The sequence below is a fragment of the Chaetura pelagica genome, unplaced genomic scaffold (assembly GCF_000747805.2).
Source record: "Chaetura pelagica isolate M959 unplaced genomic scaffold, ChaPel_1.0 scaffold401, whole genome shotgun sequence".
Lineage (NCBI taxonomy): Eukaryota > Metazoa > Chordata > Aves > Apodiformes > Apodidae > Chaetura > Chaetura pelagica.
In genome coordinates this window covers 155965-179041 of record NW_009952259.1, presented here as the reverse complement: position 1 = coordinate 179041, position 23077 = coordinate 155965, and the positions used below count along the sequence as shown (strand labels likewise).

Below are 23077 nucleotides of genomic sequence, written 5' to 3'. Positions count from 1 at the left end.
AGGGAAAACTGATGACGCCAAGGTATAAGAAAAGGGTAGACTATCTCCTAAAGCTGGACATGTTAAACGTTCCCCATCAGATGCAGGACGCAGCAGTGGTGATGAATCCAAAAAGCTTCCCACAAGTAACTCTAGAACAACTGCTGCTAATGCTAATACATTTGGATTTAAGAAACAGAGCGGGTCAGCTGTAGGCATGACTATAATCACTGCCAGCGGGGCAACTATCACCAGTAGATCGGCCACCCTGGGAAAAATCCCAAAGTCATCTGGACTCATGGGTAGGACCACTGGTCGGAAGACTAGTGTTGATGGCTCACAGAACCAGGATGATGGCTACTTAGCACTTAGCACCCGAACTAATCTCCAGTATCGTAGTTTACCCCGGCCCAGTAAATCCAGTAGCAGAAGTGGAGCTGGGAATAGATCTAGCACCAGTAGCATAGACTCCAACATAAGCAGCAAGTCAGCCGGGCTGCCTGTCCCTAAAATGAGAGAGCCTACCAAGGTAATCCTTGGAAACTCTCTGCCAGGATTAGTCAATCAGACTGATAAAGAGAAAGGGATTTCGTCTGACAACGAAAGCGTGGCCTCATGTAATTCTGTTAAAGTGAACCCTGCATCACAGACTGCTTCTAGTGGAGCTCAGAGCACTCACCAGCAAGGAGCCAAGTACCCCGATGTGGCCTCTCCCACTTTGCGCAGGTAGGCAACAAATCCGTTGATCGTGCAATGATGTTAGTCGGAGCTGAATGATCAGGACTCTTCCAGCCAGGCCTGGCTGTGTTTCGTGGAGCACTTACTCTTTAGTGTCCTACATCAAGGTCTTTGTATTGACATTTGATTTCGCACAAACAGGTTGGCCAATGACAGCAGCAAAAATTGAACATCTGGAAAAAACAACTTTCTGGCAGAAAGTCAATTCTGGCAATTGTCATACGAGTCTCTTTGTAGCAAAAGTCATACCTGAAGGCTTTAGCCATGCAGATATTGCAGGAATAAGGAGTTTTCTTATCTGAAGTTTACTGAAGAGTTCTTGCACCAATTTATATGTAACAAAGCTGGAAATACTCCAGTGGTGGATCAAACTATACATTGACAACAGGAGAGTTATTTCAGGCTTTCATTATGACAGATGCATCATTTGACATGACATATGTCGACTCACATGCCCAACCCAAACCAGTCTTTCAGTGGTGTGATTAGGCCAGTGTGTTGCAAGACTCAACATCTGGTTATTCGACTGTGTAAAAGAACACTAAGTAAAGTTACCAAGCTGGGTTGAATTTTCTGATTTGAATACGTATTTAAACAAAAATCTTACCTTTTATTTCTTCACCACTGCCCTACACGTGATTTTAACATTAATATTGAGCTGGTCAGGGATTAATTTGTTGATGCAGTGTGCATCGAAGCCTTGAGATTGGTGAGAGGTTCTGCTGATACTCTTTTTTCAGTTTAATTTGACATGAGTAGCTTGTCTGTTTCAATGTGGTGTTTTGCATTTCATTTTGTCTTGATGCCCATAATACCCATACAGTTATGCTACATCATCCTGCTTCCAGTCATGTGAGAAAGCCACATTCCATCTGAAGCACCAGTGCAAGCATAATGGCTGTGATGACAGCTTAGGCTACCGCTGTAAAGAGTTGTAAACTGTTCCTTTTAAGATGAGTGCTTTTATTTGAAGAGCATCTGCAAGGATAATTCGAGACATTTCATTTATTTTGATCCCGGTTATCATTAGATGTCCTTTAGAATGTGTAATTTTCATCAATGATTGCTTAAAAAGAAAACCTCCAATGGACCTTTCGTTTCCGTAGCAAACCCCATGAGAAATGCAGATTTACAGTGTTGCAAGCCTCAGGTAGATCAATCTTGAGATTTGATTGGAAACTTTTTGATTACTAGAAAACCACCTTGCTAGCCATGTAATTGAAATTACTGCGTTACCAGTGCATGAAACTTGAAGAAGACATTCAGGTTCAATTTTAACTATTCCCTCATTTTGATTTGCAATTTCACTCTTGACTTTTCACCAGACTGTCTAAATAGGCACATATTGTAATGCATCAGAGTTGAATTTGGCCTCGTCTGGTTATTACTGGTATTTGAGATTACAAGATTTTTAACTTAATTTTCATAGTTGAGATGAGTTGCACACATTGGTTTTTTGGATTTTGCCTTTCAGCCTTTTGTCTTTTTACAATATTATGCCATAAATTAAAATTCATACCTTTGTAATGATACAGATTTATCAGCAAGTCTGTGAACATACGTAACTTCTATGGTGTCATAAACAGTGACATTCTATAATTCTGCAGTGGGGCCCATGACTGTCTTTGTTCTCTCAGTAGTCCCTTTGGCTTCCATTTACTTATCCAGCATGACTCTTAAGTGAAACCATAATTTATGTTGATCTATCTTATTATTATTACATGGGGTCTTAATGCTCTGCATGGCTCTTCTGTTAGTGGGAGGCGTGCATGACCCAAGAGCCAGCTCGGATATATCAGTCTTCTGTCAGTAACAGTGGATTGGAGTGAGATATCCTTCCTTGGCAGGGGATGTCCTTCCTTGTAGAGATTACGTTCTTCAGAATTAATCTCTGTACTGATGTGACTGTCTTGCTGGGTTGGATTGTCTCTGGGCTGCTCTCCAGGCCACATCCTCTTCTGAACGTGTTTGTTGTGAGGTTGTGGTTTTGACTGGACACTGCCTTTAATAGCAGCTTTTTTCTGTTTGGGCCACAGTGCAGCATCCTTGCAGTTGTGTTAGAGGTGCTGTGAAACAGTTTTGGGAGGACTGCATAGTTTAAAAACAGCTTGTAAGACTGTTTTGTAGGTGGTTGGAGTTTTTTTAAGCTCTAGGTTCCTACCTCTTGAGAGTACAGTCCCCCCAGTACAACTGAAGTGATGGTCTGCAATGTTGTAGGAGCCAGGAATACCATGCAGGTATTGCTGCTGAAGGTCATTGTGGTATGGTTTGGCATTTATCTTCATACTTGCTCTGATAACATTAACTTTAAATAAAACCTAGACTCTAAATGTCTCTAAATCCCTGTAAGAATGGATTTGATCATGCAGACTGACTTGTCTAAGTCAGTGTCTCCTAATCAGCAAGGTGTGGTGTCCAGGTGAACCAAGTTTACCAGCACTATGCTAGTTTGTGAACGTCTGTCTACAGCAGGTGCTGGAGGATCATGGCACAGAGCAGTGCTGGATTATGAGACAGGTCTAGGTTGGCATCTAAGCCTGATCCAGCAGTGCTGCCCAGGTGCTTTGTGGCAGGTATCCAACAGCAACCATCCCATTGAGATGTGTTCCGGAAGACAATATGGCTGTATTTTAGCTTTGTGAAAGTATTATTTGATGATTCAGAGAAGAATCACCTACGATAGGTTTGAAACGATCATAATTATCTCTGGACTCAAGTGAAGATGGAGTGAGCATGGAGAGATACGTAAATTGATAGTTGTGTGTGTCTGGTCCAGAATAATTTACTTAATGTTGATTTTCAGAAGCTAAGATGATATATGTGGTCTAGATATAAAAGATCCTCATATTTAATATTCCATTTTACCTATTTTTCATGTTGTCTTTTTTTGCAGACTTTTTGGTGGCAAACCTAGTAAACAAGTTCCCATCACAACAGCTGAAAATATGAAAAATTCCGTAGTCATCTCCAATCCTCATGCTACTATGAACCAGCAGGGTAACCTTGATTCACCATCTGGCAGTGGGATGCTGAGCAGTGGGGGCAGCAGTCCTTTGTATAGTAAAAACACAGATATGAACCAATCTCCACTAGCTTCTAGTCCCAGTTCTGCACATTCAGCTCCTTCCAACAGTTTGACATGGGGAACCAACGCGAGTAGCTCGTCTGCTGTTAGCAAGGATGGCATTGGATATCAGTCTGTCAGCAGTCTCCATACCAGCTGTGAATCCATTGATATCTCCCTGAGCAGTGGAGGAGGGCTGAGCCATAACTCCTCCAGTGGCTTGACTCCCGGCTCTAAAGATGATTCTCTGAGTCCCTTTGTCCGAACCAACAGTGTTAAGACAACATTGTCTGAAAGGTGAGTGGGTTTTTCTCTCATTTCCATGAAGCTTGTATGTACTCCAATGTGAATGAAGTCCTGGCAGCAGCAGCAAACACTGCTGATGTAAGTCAAGCTGTGCTTCTTACGAGATAATGGTGAATGGTTATTATCAGAATGTACAAAGAAGCCATTCCAGGCAAGGACCCCAGTTTAGAGCAAGAGGACGAGTTCAGGGGAGGTTTTTAATTTGCTGTGGTAGTCAATGTGGCAGCTTCCCTTGCTTCCATATTCCACCCAATATTTGAATTTTGCACCATACATTATCTTTCCAAAGTTGATCTGATAGTGATATTCAGAAAAACCTCCAGCTTTGCTATCATTTTCATTGGATAAACCAGCTGTTTCTTGTTTCACTTCTTGTCTGTAATGTTTGCCAAGCTTTTAACCTGGAGGTCATGCTGAAAAGAGAAGTCCCTGTCTCCCTAGGCACTTGATCCCTCCTTGGCCTTTCCCTGCTGCCCTGTCCCATCTCCAGCTGCTCACGTGTTTCGGCATTGATATGAATGCTTTGTGAACCTGACTGTGAGATGGATCCAACAGAAAAAGATCACCTGAATTGTATTTCAGATGGATCAGTTCCCCAGCTCCTTACATGATGAGATTCATCAGTACCTGTGTGGACACAGAGTAGGAACTGGGAACAGGCAGAGCAGGGAGGAGGAATGGGACTGCTTTTCCAGCATCAGAGCTGTATTAATGGCACGTCGAGCCAACATTGGGATAAATCATACAATGCTTTGCAGTGCATGTTCCCCCAGTGACCTTTTGTAGAAGGCAGTAGTACCTCTGCAAGCATTGGAAACCAGTTGTATCCTGATGTGTAATTATGCAGCCAGGTAGCAAAATGTTTGTAGTTGCATCTCAATGGAGAAAGTTACCACTGAATATAATGTTCTGATAGGTTGGGTTTCTGTTTGTAATTTATTATAACTCCTTTCTGTTCTCTCCTTGTTCCATTCTAATATTCCTTCTCTTGTTTTCTGTCTTGTTGGACTGATTCTTCTAGCCCTCTTTCTTCCCCCGCCGCTAGCCCCAAATTCTGCCGCAATACTTTGCCCAGGAGACAGGACAGGTAATGCCTGTCTCAGGACAGGAGTATGCACAAGGCTATAGGTTTTGTTGCCCATCTTGGTGAAGCAAATTGTTTTGTGCCAGACTGTGCTTAGTTGAGTCCTCTGCTGTGTTCATTGTTCAAGTGTGAACTGACACAAAGACATGCCAGTGAGAGTCCCCTCAAACACCCCATTACCTACCTAACTTAATCTGGACAGTGGCCTATGGCAGGGTCGGCATGCTTTTGGGGTTGCTCTTGGTATTTTTTTTCCCTCCTCATTTCTTTTGCCAAAAGGCAATTTGAAAGTCTTGCCATTTTTTTTTTCCTAACGATCTAAACTCTCACTAGCATTTCAGCATTCCTCTGGCATGCTGCTTTTCCCCACTGCCTTTCAGGCCTGTCTTTTTTGTCGTGAAGTCCCCGTGTCGTTCAGTGTCTCGTCAGTCTTTTATTGCAGTTTGGCTCTGAGTGTTTTTGCAGGCACTGGGGTACATCCATCCTTGTAAAGATGAATGCTAAAGTTAGGAAAAAGCAACCCAGATCCAAACACTCTAGCTCACTTCTGCTCACTGCTGTAATTTTAGTTGCTCCCACACTGTAATTTAGCTATAAGGATTGTCATTAAATTAATTAATTTAAACACGTGGATATTTTCTTTTAAAACAAATTAACAGACTCTGCTGAGTTACAAGTTGCATTATTTGTGAAAACATAAACTTAAATATTTATTTGGGTTTTGGACAGCTGATAGACTCATTTTACTTAACTAATAGAATTTAAGTTAAGACTTGAAAATTGAAACTGTCTGGGCTCAATGCTTTTACTGCTATACATTGCAGCTGCATTACAGTAATTAGCTGCATTCCCTGAATGGTGTCTGCTGAAAGGAATGACAGGAAGGTGGCTTGGACTTGGAAGATTCTCATCAGTTTTCACAGTCTACCTCACGCCTGCTGAAAAGCATATTTTTAAGCATCCCTTTGACATTTAAAGAGCCGTTTTTGTTCATTGTGGGTCGGAGAAATAGCAAAACCACGTTGTGAAGAGATGAGGTTCATTGGCATGGTACCAGATGCATGTTTGTGCAAATCCACACCTAGGTGAAGAGGTTTTTGCATGTTTCTCTAGGAAGGCCCCAGCACCTTTTCCTCTGAAAAGGTGATGCAGATGTTTGTACGTCTTCATCCTGATCTTTTTCCTTCCCTTTTTGTTCTTCTCTGAAGTTCTTTTCTTTTAACTTTTCTGCAGCGACCCACATCTTGATAGGAACACTTTGCCTAAGAAGGGACTCAGGTATTGGTGTCTCCACACGGTTTAACAGCTTTTGTGGTGGCTTTGGAGTTTGCTTTGTGTTTCTGTTGTGGCTGGTGGTGATGGCTGTTTGCAAGAGGTAGCAACAGCTTTCTTTCTTTCATTCTTTCTGTCTTTCATCCTCATAGAAGGTCATTGACCACTGTGCTTTTTTTCATCCAGTGGCTTCTCCGCTTGAGCAAGAATTGTGGCTTTTGCTGGCTGAATTGCTGAAAAGCATCTCATAAACCATCACTGGGCTTGACTTGAAAACAATAATTTGGCAGCTTCTATGGCTATTACATGGAATGACTTGAGATCATTTTCACCCGGGAATGTTCATGTTGATACACAAATAGAAAATATTTTCAATATGCCAGACCTTCTGGGATGAGAATGGACATTAATTTAAAAAAAAAATAATCTTCAGAATACCTAAATATTTAGAGCTCTTAAAGATAATTTGTACTCTTCTAGAAAAGAACAACAACAACAAAATAATCCCCAAGTAAACTTTTGGCAATTGTCTTCTCGTATGTTTTGTGTATCTGTAAGATCATGACTTTTATAATATTAAAAAACTGCACCAAAAAAGATTTTCCCATTGATACAAGCAATTCCAGAAAGATTATCAACATTAGATGTATTAATTAAATGCTTTACGTGCTACAGAGCTTACAGATGATGCCCCAGATAATTTAAAAAACTGCAGCTTCAAACATTGCTTAGTGCAGCTTCAGAAATTGCTTAGTCCAGCTTCTGGGATCACTGAGTTGATGCCTTGAATTTGCAACTGCAGTTTATTTATTCTGTGCTATACACATTGTTCTTCACAGCAGCTTTGTCCCATGAAGCCAAGTGCTAGAAGCCTTTTTTAAAAATAGCTTTGTGTTTAAAATGTTTCTGTGGTTCTCCAGTATGTCTCTAACAAAATAAAGACTCGTTTCTAAGATTAAAACATTTCAGTGCTGAAGAGGTAGGTATTAATGCTGAAAAAAAATTAAAATCCTTAGTGAGTTAAAGTAAAATAACTGCTAAAAGCCCCTTTCTTAGTTAACTGATATGTGTGCAAAGTTTCAGAGATACACATAGTCAGAGACTATTGCTTAATTGTTGAGGCATGAGCAGCAGAATGGATGCATTTTTGGAAAGTAGTTTGAGTTTTTACAGTGTCAGGGATTGTATTGTTCACACTGATTTAAATTAGTCTTAATAAGTGATATCTCGCTGTAGAGTAGTTGGAGGGCATCTAATTAATTAAATAGATAATGTCAACTAAGAATAGACTCCAAGTGTTTTGTTTTTGGAAGGAGAGCTAGTAACTCATAAATATTTCTCAAAAGCAGGTGGCTTCAGACACTGGATTCCATCAACAGACGAGTGTTTCCATGATGCTCTTTCTGTTGATACCTGCACCCTAGCACGTATTTCTCACAACACCTCTGCTAACGTTCCTATTTTTTAGGCATGTACAGAAGCAGCTTGAGAACTTAAGCTTAAGCAGCCAGCGGGTGTTTCGCTGTTGATGTTGGCACAGGCAATGCTTCCGCTATTTTCCTTGCCTTCAGAAAGGCTAAACATAGTCTCCTCTAGGATGATTTCATGCTATTAGTTGTGAACTCAATGGGATACACCTCCACAGGCCTTTATATGAATGTCTCTGGAATATGAATTATTAGGTCACAACTGGTTTAAAAACATGTTAGTGCCTCTGTTGACTTGAATTTGGTTGTAATATAACCAAAAAGCCAACTAGGCTTAGCAATGCACCAAAATATTAAAATAGTGATAGAATTCTGGCATACCTTGAGGAAATGAAAGGATTTCTAAATTATGGCTTTATTTTTTAATCTTGCATACGTAATACGCAGTGTATTTTATTCTACAGGCTACAGTGCACAAGTTCTATCCGTAGCTTTGTGTTCACTATTAATTTGTTCACTTCTGAAGCTGTGGGAGAGGAGTTCTGGGTTTGGTTTTTTTTTATCCCAAACAGAAGTGAAATGAATTAGGAACAGCTTAGAACAGCTTAAAATAGCTCCTTAATTCAGAATTGTATTTATAGAATTGTAATCCTAAAATTTCATTTGAGAGTTTTTCCATCTTTCTTTCCCTCTCTTCTTCCCCAAGTCTTGTGACATTTCATGGTTGAGTTTTTTGGTTGTTTTTTTTTTTTTTTGTAAGTAAACGTTGCAGTTCATTTTAAATAAAACCTGCTTGTTTTGCAGGTATACTCCATCCTCCCAGCTCCGTAATCAAGAAGATGCAAAAGAATGGCTACGGTCCCATTCAGCAGGAGGGCTTCAGGATACTGCTTCCATTTCTCCATTTTCATCTGGATCCAGCATCACATCACCCTCTGGAACTAGATTTAACTTCTCGCAGCTTGGTGAATAATTATCTGTTTGGATAATCGTAGCAATACTTTATGTGTCTTGAAAATTACACAATATAATTTTCTTTCAGCAGCTCCGAGTCCCAGGTTCAACCTGGAGAAGCACTTTCATTGATATGAATGTGACTAATTAGCATTATTATCTTATATGGCCAAAGGTGGCAAAACTGCAGTAACTCTTTGAAAATACTTCTCTGGGAGTAATTGGATGCCTTAATAAAAATTGTGCACTATTCAGCAGAGCTATTTGTTAACACCACACATTGGTGTGTTTCAAGGACATTTGCCTACCTGTTTAGTAATATGGCTTTAAAACCCAAGCATATTACTCACTAAATGTGCCAGTCTCATCAGTCTGAGGTGGTTTGTCTTTGTATAGAATTATAGAATCATTTTGGCTAGAAAAGGTCTTTAAGATCATCAAGTCCAACTGTTAAGCTAGTTCACTGCCAAGTCCACCACTAAACGATGTCCCTCAGCACCACATCTACGTGTCTGTATTTGCCAAGTGGTTTGTTGGGAAATTACACAAAGCTCAGTCTGAAATAATATATAAAAGACTTTTAAGTCAGAGAAAATGCCATTCCTTCACTTAATTACATTGATGAAAGTAAACACTTTTTAAATGAAGGAAACAGTAACTAAGTTGATTGATAAGACTTTGCAGATTTTAGTTGGCCATATCAGCAGTTAAAATAAATTAATTTAAAGTGATAATGCTCATTTCTGGTATGAAGATTGAGCATTGCTTAGTTGCTTTTGCAACTTGGTAATGTATATAAATCAATGCTTTAAGTTAAGTGGCATTTGGAAAGTACTATGACAGACATCTTCTGTTTCTTTTTGACTTTCAGAAGCCCCTCTCATCTTTTCCAGAATAATAAATAATATGCAAAATAGTTAAGAGAGTTCTTGCATCATGTGAATTTGCAGCAGCCCAGTCACTTATTTCTTGTTCAGTTTTGAGTTGCAGGAGTGACATTCTAGAGCTTTTCATTGAGTGAGCTGGAAAGAAACAGATTAAATAAACAGCTTTAAATAAACCACCGCTTAACAAAATTTCAGCTGAGTATATACACAGTGTAATTACACTGCCAATAGCTAACAAACTGTCATGAAAGTTCATGAAAGGGCTTTAATGGTAAAAAAAAAAAGAAAAGATGTAGCCCAGAAAGTTAACTCTTTATGGAGAATATTGAAAATTACTTACAGTAAACTTCAAAAGCTATTTGGCCGCAAGCAATAAACAACAAAAAAGGAAAATGTTTCTTTGTGTTCTTAAGAAAAGCTTGGAGGCATTGGAGTCAAGGGAGGTCAATGTGTTTAATTTAATAGCAAACACTGGTAGGAAAGTTGAGCACCTTTAAACTGAAATATTGCACCTTCTACAACAGTCTGTATCAGGTGATGATGCACGTAGGAACGGGCAATGACAGCACACCAGGAGGAACCTGCCGGTTGCACAGCAATTTTGTTATTCTCTTTCTTCCACAGATCAACTAGCTCTTAGTAAATAGCAGGTATAATTTTAGCAGAAAAGCTCTTTGAAAAAGATGAAACTGGAGTAGACATTTTGTACTCTAAATGCTGGCTGGGAGAATATTGGCTTTTGAGGCAAAAGTGATAATTCTCAGGACTTCATAGTGGAAAGAAACAATTCTGAAAGATGCAACTGTTAGGAAGCTGAAGCTCTTATGATTAGTGACTTAAATGCTTAGAAAATACTGTTTTCTGAGAACTTGAAGGCTTTGAAGGAGATAGTTCATTAGGCCTGTTCTATATAGGCAAAACACTAGCTTAAATTCCATAGGGCATTTTAGTCCTTTTTGAGGAAAGACTCCTCCAAATTAAATTAGGGTTAATTAGTTCGTGCCCACAAGGTGCTAGCGAGTTGACTGAGCTTGTCTGTAGCGTGTTTAAAATGACCTTATTTATTTGACTTTTCTTATTCACTAGGTTGATTTGCATACCTCCTATTTGAGTTTATTTGACTTAGAATAATAACGAAGCCTGGAAAGGATGACCAAAAAAACCTGTGTCTTCAAGAAAGAAAAAAAAAAAAGCTTTTTTTATAGTTGCAGGAAAAATTGGTATGAAAATTTGTGGTCATGCAAAATAAATTGGTGTTTATTCTTCACTTTGCAGCAAGCCCAACCACTGCAGCCCAGATGAGCCTGTCAAATCCCACCATGCTACGGACCCACAGCCTGTCCAACGCAGACGGGCCCTACGACCCCTACAGCGACACGCGCTTCAGGAACAGCTCCATGTCCTTGGATGAGAAAAGCAGGACAATGAGCCGATCTGGCTCTTTCCGTGATGGCTTTGAAGAAGGTCAGTGAAGTGTGTGGTGGTGCTGGAAATGGGAGGAGATGGGATTTTCACATTGACCAAGTAAAAATGTGGTGCTTTCTAGTTCAAGCACAGGGGTAATTGCAGAGCACAGTTCTTTCTGCGTGGAGCTCTCACTGTTAGATAAATCTTTAGTCCTGCTCATCATCATTCTGATATTCACTCAGTGATTCTTCTGGCTGGACATATGAAAGCATGTGAGTGTTGTACCTAGACCATCACTGATCAAGAAATGGTTTAAAACATCTTGTGCTTCATTTTTAATGATCTCAGAATTACTCTAGTTCATGCTTAGAGTTAGCATATTCAAGTGTTTGCTTTTAATAAGATTGTTCTTCTGAACCTGGGCCTCCACACTTCTCTTGGTAGCATAAAAAATTGACATCAGCCAGACTGTTGTTTCTATCCCAGGTAATTTTTCCAGTACTTAATCTTTATTCAAATTGTCTTTACTTTTTATTTCTGCTGAATGTCTTTCACAGAAGGGACCTGGGTAATTCTTCAAAACATCTAGGCTCTTCTTTTTAATTCCTTGTTGCCTTTTCAAACACATAATCATACCTGAAGAAGCACATGTAAATATCAGAAGAAAAAGTCATTTACTTATAAATAAATAAATGTTTTGGTTGCTGCTGCTGAAGGGACCATGTGTCTGCAGCAGGTGTAGCTATGAGCACACCTTAAAACCCTCAAGTGTTGCACTTTGAGAAGTCAAGTGTGGGGTGAGCTCTGGCCGTGGTTCATAGGAAGGTCATAGGAAGCTCTTTCAGCATTAGCTCCCTGAGTCTTAAATCTCCTTTCTGGCAAGGATTAGGAGCTTTTTGGCTATGAAGTGCAGGTCACACAAGCCCTTGCTGGTTTGCTTCCTCCACTGATGAGGACCTACACTTACCCAGCAGTTAATATCAGTGCCCTGTTGTGGCTGTTCTGCTAGAGCTGGGCCTGTGAGGACTCAAACTTAAGTGCCTGCAGGGATCTTTAAGAGACAAAAGATGCCCTCCTGGAGATGCTGCTTATTTTACCAGTTTTCTGCAATTGGAAGAGGTACAGAATGCACAGTGGCTGTTGCTCTGGGAAGATTCAGAACATTCATTATTGAATTTAGCCAATCTGACTCCAGTACATTTAATTGTATTTTAGAGGCTTGTGGCTCAGGATCTTCTTTAGGAGTTGAAAATTATTAGAATAAGGCTGTAGGGCTTAAAACTGTGTCACTGCAGGAATTAGCTTTTCTGTTCGTGCCATTCTCTCAGACAGCTAGGTGATCATGAGCAGTCAAAGATTGCCATTGCTTAGTCAGTGGAATCCCATTCTGTGATGAATACTCCTGCTCTTGCTAAAGAGTTTCTTAATATAATATGTGAAGGAATTTAAGTCACTGCATCTGTGTTATATGTAGATGAGTTGCTGAAAGAGCCACTACAGAAAAACTTGTTCAGGTTCTATTGAAGGTATCCTCAAAAAATTGCAGCCATAGGTCTTTTAAGTGTGCAAGTCCATTTTTGCATGTTAAAGGTTAAACTAGTTTAGAAATTCTTGTCCAGGAGAGAGGCTTGTTTGGAAGGATATTTAATAAGTATTAAATGTTAGAGGATGAACCATTTAAAGAAAAGGAAAAAGGAAGAGTTACATGAAATGTTTCCTAAGTGCTTTTCACTTACTTTAAGAAAGCATTAAAAAGTCCAAGAAACCTCTACTGAGGTTATGCAGAACCTACATAGAGGCTCAGTTATGTACTTGAAAGCAGTGGAAAAAGGTTACTTCTGTGTCTCAAGAAGGAATTTGACCTCTTCAGTTGACATGCTGCAGAAATCCCTTTCAGATTTTCCTAAATTTTTGCCACCTAAAAGGATAATTAATATTTTACCAGAAGGGATGAATGCCTAGGTGCACTGTCCACGATTTTGTCTTCAGGTTACAGGTCTGTCACTTCTGTGGCTGTACAGAAGGCAGGCCCAGCCTGCTTCTTAGCTCCTGCTTATTTCTCAGGGATCACAAGTTATAAGGAAGCAAGTGGTTCTGAATATGGCATATGTGTTGTCTTGTGCTTTCAAACCTGTGGATCAAGTTCACCTTCACCTTGACAGAACAGATCAAAAAGTATTATAGAAATATTATAGGAACTTTCCCTGCTGCCCTGGCCATCAGTCTTCCCCAGGAGCTGAGCTGCCTCTGGCTCCACCCTGACGTTTCTGCCTCCTAGAGAGAAAGGAATTAGTCATTGTCCTTGGGGTATACATTTGTGTTCTTTTTGTGCTACTGACTTCAATACCTGTTGTTCTTTCTACTCTTGGGGCAGTTGATCACACCTAGACCATTTCTTGTCTGACATTTAAAATGATACATGCTTACATCTGCATTTATAGTGCTTTAAAGTAATAGCTCCAAAACAATTTGGGTTTGTAGCCTGCGTGCAGATGCATGTTAACTGCAGAAAACAGGAATCACATCAAGAGCATAACTGCCTTCAGGCTCTTCATTAAGTGGCCTTAAAGTAGCCATCTGCAGATACCTTGGAACGAAATTGCGCAAAAATATTAACTCCTTAGCTGTCCTTCAAACTAGAAATCTCAAACTATCTGCACATTCAAACATGATTAAATGTGACGTTTTACAAGGCAGGAATATGATTCCCAGAGTTATATGTTCTTTTACTTTGTTAAATCTGAGTCTTCCTTCCCCCTTTAAAGTCCCATCGTGATCTTTATCATTCCAGTTGATAACTCCAAAATGTGTGTGTCCCAAGTCACTGCAAGGGAATCTGTTTCTTCTCTGGCCAGTTGGCATGGTTGATTTTTTGGAATGCACCTCAGTTAGTAAACACTTCACAAAGTAAGAAAACAGAGAGGCAAAGCAGAAAATAAAATTGTAGTATCTGTATGAGTCCACTTGTGGCCTTGTGCAATATTGCCTGTCCTTGGGGCTTTCCATCTGGAAGAGGGCTGTCTGAAGGTAAAATGCAGGTGAAAAGAAAGGTGACCAGGAGATCTTGAATGCATAGCATCTATGATATGAAGAGAGTTGAAACAGATTAGGAATCTTCAGTTTGGAAAAATGATGTCTGAAGGGAGGTGATAATCCATTGTGTAGTCCATTATGAATAGGTTGGTTGTCCATTACTTCTCATATTACAGGACTGGGGAGACACTCAGGAAACTTACTGATTCAGCAGTAGATCTAAAAGAGCTGCAAAGAATTCTATTTCTAAACAAAGGTGGAGTTTTTTGTTACAAACAAAATGTGTTAGTGGACTTGGAAGCAGTTAAGCAAATTAATGGTAGAGAGGTCACAGCAACTGTGAAAAAAAAAGGTCTGACTGTAGTTCCCATCTGAGGAATTTCCACCTCTGCTGATTCCCAGAAGATGCAAAGATGTATCTGGGGAAAAAAAAATCACTGGGTGCCTGCCTCCTTCTTGCAGTCTTTTCCCTAAACATGCACTGTGGTGGCAGCCAGAGATGGAGCACATGATTAGACAGACCCTGGCTCTGACTCACACTCATTATTTTTATGTTCTTAATACAGTGCAGTCCTTAGCATCTAACTCTGAAGATCATTTTAATTGAAAATATGATTAACCAGAAAAAGCAAATGGGTGTGAGGGGTTTTTTGCTTTCGTGTGGGTTTTTTAAATTGTCTTAAATTCCTCCAGAAGCCAACTTAGACTTTGTTTACTTTTCTTTCCAGCCTTGCCTTAGGATATAATGTCAATGGGAAAGCAGAGCCCATTTATTATGAATGTAAGAGAATTGCAGTAGGTAATTAGAGCAAAATGGCAGCTTTTCTAAACTTTTTTTTTTTTGTCTTTCTGAAAGATTTAGATGAAAGAAAAAGTGATTTAACAAGATTTCATATGATTTGTAAGAAGTTAGCTGAAGTTTGCATGGGAAGTTTCAGTTAGATGGATTTTGTTTCTAAAAATAAAAAGAAAGGAAAGGTAATTATGTTTCAGTAGCAGAAAGAATAGCTTCAGGTAGGTTTTTTTAATAGCATAATCAGAAATTAAATTGTTATATGTAAATCCTAACAGAGGTGATGGTAACAACTTTGAGAATCAATCTATATGTGTGTCTTTTACTGAATATATATTGAAATGTAAAAACTGCTTGAAGCGGATTCTTTTTCCAGAAAAGGTTTTGTAGCCATGTTTTCGCTCAGGTGATTTTCTGTGAGAAAACCAACTTTGCCTTGTTAAAAAAAATGTAATTGCTTTAAAGAAAGACCAAAAAACCCTGCAGGGGTAGGGAATGTTAAGCTCATCAATGCTCCCTTGCAGTCAGCAGAAGGAAGATACAGCTGAGTTCAGAGGGCAATTCTGAGTCCCAAAATTAGACACTGCTTCTGCTCTGGGTGCTCCACATCATCTCCTGGAGGATCTGGTTTCATACTGGAGCTGGGTAGCGTGGTCTTCCCAGGACATCTCCATCTTGGTCTTCTGCTTAAAGAAAACAACCTACCCTCTGAATCTAAAACTGCAGATTAAATACTTAGATTTACTTTTGTTATCTCTTCTACATTTCAGTTAATTTGTTGTGGTTTTTTTTTTCTCCTGAGTAAGCCCTTATGCAGGAGTCTTAAGATAAGCTTTCCAAAGAAATAGTTATTTCCCAATAAATATTCAACAAAGCTTTTTAATCTTACTGACCACACCTAATTTTAAATAAATAAATAAGTAAAACAACTTTACCAAACCAAAGTTCATGGATCGTATTACCAGGCCATGCATTCTTCAAACTGTACATTAATGGCACAATAACTTCATTAAGTTTATGATGGGTGATGAAATTTGTGAAAGTATTTATTCAGCAGACTGGTCATTGGCCATGGATGGTCTGTGATGATTCCACTGTGTGGTTGTTATATTTATAGTCATTGTGTTTATTTTCTTTTCTTTAGTGCATGGTTCTTCTCTCTCTTTGGTATCCAGTACATCATCTATTTATTCAACAGTGAGTATAATGAAATGAACTATTTGGGCTTACTAATCAAAATTATTGAATTGACTGGTCCTATTGTGCTAATTTTTTTTTGCTGTTCAGGGAGGAGGAAAGAAAAAAAACCCTCTTTTTGATTGTGTTCTGAATGCCAGCTATAAAGGAAAGTTTATATTCACAAAGGAGACTGTGGATATTTAGCAGTTTTGTCATTAAACACAGGTGTTAATGACCTAAAAGCAGCAATTTATTTTTGAGTCAGTGTTTTACAACTGCACTGAATAAGTTTTGCTACAAAGGAGCTCAGCAGATCTGAGGAGATTTGAACTTCATTACCTAATTGCTGTTTAAAGTCGTTCCAGCCTTAATGATTTGCTACTAAAGAAGTGTAAGTTTCTTTATGCACAGGTTTCAATAATTCCAAAGAAGCTATTTGTTCACTATGCCAGTAATATTTTCTCTGAAAGTATGTCTTTATTTAAGTTCTCTGATCCTAAAATAAGGCTTACTGGAGTTTGAAAATAGAGGGGTTTTTAAATGTGTGTTGCATTATTTTCTTCCGATAGTCTCACCAAGGGTTTTCCATGTAAACATGTACTATGGAAGACCTTCCAAGTTCAGGCTACATCTGTGCTGTGATGGGGAGGTGAGACTGCAGCTCCCAGCCCCTGGTTTGACAGGCTTTTCTCTAGCTAGTTGGAGTGTTATCTGCAGTGACCCAGGGGCACAGCAGGTTCCAGCCCACACAAGGCTGTGCAGAAGCATTTGGCACTGATGGTCAATTCCCAGTGGCTTCACTGCTGCTGATATCCAAGCCAGCCCAACCAAAGGTGCCTGATGTGTTCCTGGCATGCCAGGAGCACGGGTTTGGGGGGTTCTTAAAAATCATTGAAACATAGTATGGATTGGGTTGGAAAGGACCTTTGGAGGTCATCTCTTCTCACCCCCTGCAGTGAGCGGGAGCATCTCCAACTAGGTCAGTTTGCTCATAGCCCCATCCAACCTGACCTTGAATGTTTCCAGGGATGGGTCATCTACCACCTCTCTGGGTAACCCATGTCTGTGTTTCACCACTCTATTGTAAAAAATGTCTTCCTTATATCTATTCTAAATGTACCCTCTTTTGTTTAAAACTATTACCCCTTGCCCTGTGGCTACAGGCCCTGCTAAAAAATGTGTCCCCATCTTTGTAGGCCCCCGTTAAACACAACCCTTCTAAAAAACAGTGAATAACAATCACAATTACTTCTGAAATATATGTTAATTGAACAGCATCTTCAATTTGAAATTCAAGTGTGATGCATCTTCACACTCACCACACATCCACAGCTGAAACATATGTGGTACAAGAGTATGTGGAAGAATTTGCTCTTGGAAGATCATGTGTGATGGTCTCTGAAGTCTGCTGGGGCAGCCTAGTGTTATTTAGCATTATTTCACATGCATGTTTCTTTGTTATGAAGCCAAAGCAGATAATGCTTTGGAAAGATGAAAAACAAACCATTTTCTCTGGGCTGTTGTTTATAACCCTGGGAGCCCCAAGAAGAGCACTCAGCAGCTGCCACCTGAGCTCTGGTTGATGTGCTTGCTGCCCAAGCACCAGTGGCTCTTAATAGTGTGGTTTATGGGTATAATTTTCATGGAGGCTGGTAGTGGGCATGTTTACATAAGGGTGGTGGAGTGTGTCATTTCCCACCATATACTTCTCCTCAGCTGATAACTTTGGTTAGAAACAAGCCCTAGTAGCCACAGTTTTATCACGCAGACCACAGCGGATGGTCAGCACATCCACTTTGCGTCCTCAGATAACTAGTTGTGTCTCCTCAGTTTTTCATCACCACAGTCCCCAGGAAGCACCTAAGTGGAAGGAATTCATTCATTTATTTATTTATTTCCACATCGCTTTGGAATGCAAAACCTGCTCTCTATCCCATGGAAAGCTGAGCATGGGAAGAAGGGAATTGCTGCCCCTCTGAGCCTTGGGCTGCCCCTTATGCATGGAGCCAGGGCATCACCCTTCCATGGATCAGACTCTGAGGGGCAATGGTTGGCAGGCTGGCAGCCTATTTTCTTTTTCCTGAAAGTAAATTAGGATATTATCTTGGACTGAATATGGAGGTGGGAATCCAAAATATGGAATTCACATTAGAACTTTTCAAACACACACACACAAAAAAAAAAAAAAGACCAGAAAAATGTTATCTGTTTCTCAGGCTGGTTATAATATCCTCATGTATTTTCTTCTGTTTTTACTTTATAGCCTGAAGAGAAGTGCCAGTCAGAGGTAAGGACACATCACATTTGACAGGCATAAATGTGCTATCAGGACACTCTGCATTTTGTGTCTTGCTGTTTTCTTTCTCCATATTATGGTGCAGTAAAGTGCTCTCTTAAAATATATAGATTCGCAAGCTACGAAGAGAGTTGGATGCATCCCAAGAAAAAGTATCAGCTCTGACAACTCAGTTGACTGCCAATGTGAGTACAACTCTGAGAACACTAACAGGGAATGCATTTAATGCATCAACTGCTACCCCAATTTTTTTAAGTGACAAAAAGATATCATGTGTTTAATACTTGGTTCATGTTACCTATGTGTTTAAAAAAGCAACTGCATGCATGTGGGACTTTTCCAAAATTAACATCCTCTGTCCTACTGAATTGTCTTATGCCTTTCTTTCAATAATAAATTGTAATATTGATTTTGCTTTAGATATATGCAAATAATCTTCGAATCTTGACAGAATATTCAAGGATGGGGTGTTTTTTTATAAATAGTGTCTTGCTTGGACATTTGGGTGGACTGGGGTACAGATGAAAGTAATTATTGGCAGGAATAAAAATTGGTAGAGACATGGATTGAAGCCTATTATATTTTGCTGTTGCATTAATATGTGGGCTAATGGCATGATGGTGGTAAAAGGGGCTCTGAGAACTAATTTAAAGTTATACTTAAAGAGTGGACATTCCTGATTTTTAACCAATGCAGACAGCATTGTTTTCTCTAAGGAGCTTTATGAATAAGTAATGTAAGACACTTGGAAAAAAATAATAGTTGAAAGCCAGGTGGGGTTGAGGCAATGCTGTGTATGTACCTGAGCAAGTTTATTTGTGAGTTCTGTGCATCTGCAAAACAGAAGCTTGCTAGAAAAATAAGCAGTTCTAGAGTAAATAAGCCACAGATGAATAGACATCAAACTAGACCATATTGACATCCTCGTTTGTGGGAATGAATAAACATCAGGCCACATGCTACTGAAGAGGACATTCCTGTCCATCAGCTCTCTGAATAGGTGGAACACAAAACTTAGGATTCGAGGGGGAATCTACTGTGGAACAATTCGGTTCAGTAAGCTCTTACTCAGCACAGGAATTAGTAGCCTGTCCACAGGAGAAGTGAATAGCACATGCTGCTATGTGCCTGCCCCAGTTGCTGTTCATTTCCCCAAGAATTTGTGCATGGTTACTCCCACTGTCTTTGCAGAAAATGTTTTTTAACACATGCTGCTGCTGCTGTACACTTTTGTTTGATTAGAAAGGAGTATTGCCCCCAAAAACTTAGCATAATTTGTTACGTTGATAATACTCTATATTTGCATCACTCACTGTGCTAAAATGTTGTAGCTTTTTATTGATGATATTTAAACTTCTTAGACTTGGACGTGCCCCTCATTTGTTCATAAATCAACAACAGTCTGCTGCAGAGATGTTGCTGTAGCTGTCTTACTAATATATTTGTCCCTAGTCACTTATTTTCAGAGTACCTACTCATTTTCCATGTAAAAGGCTAGGTCTGTTCCCAAAAAAGTTAAGACTTTTTGTTAAGACACTGCTTTATGGACATTTCCTTAATAGAATGCTTTAGGTTAGGCAATTTAAATTATTATCTTGATTTAATTTATTATTTTTTTTCATGTAGAGACACAGTAGCTTTTGATGCTGCTCAGGCTATCAGGGGCAAGAATTTGAAAAGGTTTCACTCCAGCTAGGAAGTAAAGTTAACTGGTTTCTATAGCTCACTGAACAATTTCCCAATAGGAATAATTTCAAGGTGCCTGATCTGGTTTGGAAAGCGACTTTTTCTGAAGGTTCAGATGAAAGCATTAAGGGTTTGTGTCCCACTATGAATCCACACAGTCCCACTTGCCTGTTTATTTTTTGCCTTTACAGGGTATTGCTGAGGATTCCTGAATATCAGTTTTGTTATTCTGTGTTCATCTTCCCCAACAGAAGCTTTGCAGTCTGTGTTTTTAAAACAAATATTTAGGTTTTCATACATGTGTAGAGTGAGGGTTTAAATTACTTTGTGCTGTTTTCTTGCAGTCTCAGCTCTGCTTATTTTCATAGGGGCTGGTGGGAATGAGAGATGCACATCCCCCTGTTATTGTACTGATCATGTTTGTTTTCATTGTGAATGTGAGAACAGTTATTTAGGATAAGTCAGCTGTGTGCTGCTGTTGAATAAGTCTGCAATAGCTCTCTGAAAGGATTTTCTATCCTGTATATCTTTAGGTGAGAGAATGTCCTTTTCCCCTTGGTAAGATTTGGCACCATTTTAGTTGTTGTGTGCATAAAAATCATTTTTAATAGAGAAATAAAATAGTACTTGCTATGGTTAGTGTAGATTACTATGACTAATGAGAAAAAAATATATATACATGTGTATCTCTAAACCAGTGCCATATCATGGCACTAGAAATATAGTTCCCTTTTATGAAGTTCCTTTCTGTCTTCTCAATCTGCTTTTTCTTCCTTTTACTTTTAATTTTTGGCTCTTTACTGATGTTCTTAATATAATCAACATTGGGTTTGTTGTTTTTTTTTTTCATGGAAAATGAAAAAAAAAAGGTCATTGGCCAATCACCAGGAGGTTTGGGATGATGTTTAGCAGAGGGATCTTGGTTGCAGGCAATGTGTGTTCAAGTATTGGAGAAGTCTTTGAGTTAGGTGTAGATACATCAGCTCAAAAGCTTTGTGGCAAGAGTTACCTGAACTGTGTCAGGGTACCTGAAAACTATCACTGAGTAGCCTTAACTGTGCTGATAATGGCCCACATAAAAAGTCAAAGATTAAGTCTGGTTTCAAAAAATGAACAACAGGAGATATTTAGAAATACAGATGGATTTGTCTCTTTCTCCTCTTTATATTTTGTGATAGGAGATCTTTTCATGTCATTGCTTGTAGTAGCTTGGGGATATGGCTAGATGACCAAGGTCATCCTTCCATGCCTTTTTGGTATCAGGAATACTTTCAGGTGGCCACGTGTATTCCCTAAAGTGTCATTTAAGAGCCTCAGTTACTTAATCTGTGAGATGTTTCAGAAAAAACCCCCACGTCTTTCTATTTCAACAAAGTGCCAGAATGTGTTTTCCATTTAATCACAAAATCCAAGCAGCTTTGAACATTTTAGAAAAGTACAGGAACTGGATTAATTTGGGATGTGGTTGTTCAAAGGACCTTAACTCCTAAGGACCCAGGAGGTGATTTCTTTCTTGATGTATTCTGGACACATTTTACGGAATGCAAGAGAATTCCAAACTGCAAAAAAATCCTGCTTTGCTGTTCTGTTAGAGTGTGCCTGAGATAATTGGCCTGGCTATTGAAATCATGGTATCAAAGAGGTGGATGTAGCAGCCAACTGAGAAGCCACCTCCAGGAGATGTCCTACCGATGTGCCAGGTCACAGCGTTATCCTACGTCTGTGTTCTCTGAAGCCAAGCAGGGCATGGTTGGTAGCCTAAAACTGCCTCCTTTCCTTATGTGCTACTGGCAGTGGTGGTACACAGAAGGGCTGTCATCTTCTAAAATTCCAAAATTGGTCCTTTACCTTTGGCATTTCCAGTTCCCCCCAGTTAAATGGTTCTTGAGAATTTGTTTTCACAACGTGTGCTCTACTCGTTTGACCTTTTCCAAACCATGTTATTTTCTCCCTATCATTTACACCACAAAATATGCACTGCAGGAGGTGGCCCACTGAAATACCTGCAGAAATATTCTTGTTTGGGTTGGGGGAAAGAACCAACTATTTCTATATGGTTTAACTTTCAGGCTCACCTGGTGGCAGCATTTGAGCAGAGCCTGGGGAACATGACAATCAGACTGCAGAGCCTGACCATGACAGCAGAACAAAAGGCAAGCTTGAAAACTATCTGGGGAAGTCTTAACTGCTGTTTCCAGCATTGTTGCTCGTCCTCCTTCTGTAGTTGTGATGGAAAAAAAAACCAAACAAACACAGACACTGTTTCCTCAGTTGTGGCGATGGAGTAAAATGTAATGAAGATTTGTGTAAAATACTTGTTTTCCTCACTGGAACGTTGTGGTGACTGATCAGATTTTCTTACAAATTGTTGCATTGGACACTAGTATTGAGAACTGCATATTTGGGTTATAAATTTCTGCCAAATGCATCCACACATGTGCATGTTCAAGAAAAACACCACGAAAACCTGTGCAAGAAAGGAAATACTAGGTTTTTGGACAGTATACTTGGACATACATGATTTCTGTATTGCAGAGCATCTACATTTTTTTTAGTATGTGCTGTTTTGCAGCCTGCTAGAGGTGGGCTTCCTTAGGTGTACCAGACCTCATCTTCATCTCCTGGTACATATATATTCCATACATTCTCTACCAACTATCAACACTCAGATTGAAATGTGTCTCTTTGGTGCAAAGATATAATTATATTTTTCAATGAATCACCTTTTTTTTTTACCTTTTTTTTTTTCTCTTATTCAAGGACTCAGAACTGAACGAGTTAAGGAAGACAATTGAACTACTGAAGAAGCAAAATGCTGCTGCCCAGGCTGCCATCAATGGAGTCATCAACACACCAGAGCTCAACTGCAAAGGTGAGAAGCAAAAGCACTATATTTAGTAGTGGTGTGGTGCTCATGGGGCTTCAGACCTCTTGGTAACAGCTGATGCAACCACAGGAGATCAGCTTTGTCT

The 23077-nt window shown here is 39.5% G+C and overlaps 1 protein-coding gene across 1 annotated transcript in view; it reads left to right on the top strand.

The window, feature by feature from the left end:
* Nucleotides 1-23077, top strand: part of NAV2 (neuron navigator 2) — a 219736-nt gene that overhangs the window by 175610 nt on the left and 21049 nt on the right. Inside the window, 11 exon segments of the mRNA XM_010007437.1 lie at nt 3-705; nt 3611-4078; nt 5109-5174; nt 6405-6449; nt 8675-8835; nt 10987-11175; nt 16089-16141; nt 18387-18410; nt 18530-18604; nt 22175-22258; nt 22866-22977. Coding sequence (XP_010005739.1) covers nt 3-705; nt 3611-4078; nt 5109-5174; nt 6405-6449; nt 8675-8835; nt 10987-11175; nt 16089-16141; nt 18387-18410; nt 18530-18604; nt 22175-22258; nt 22866-22977 — 1980 coding nt within the window.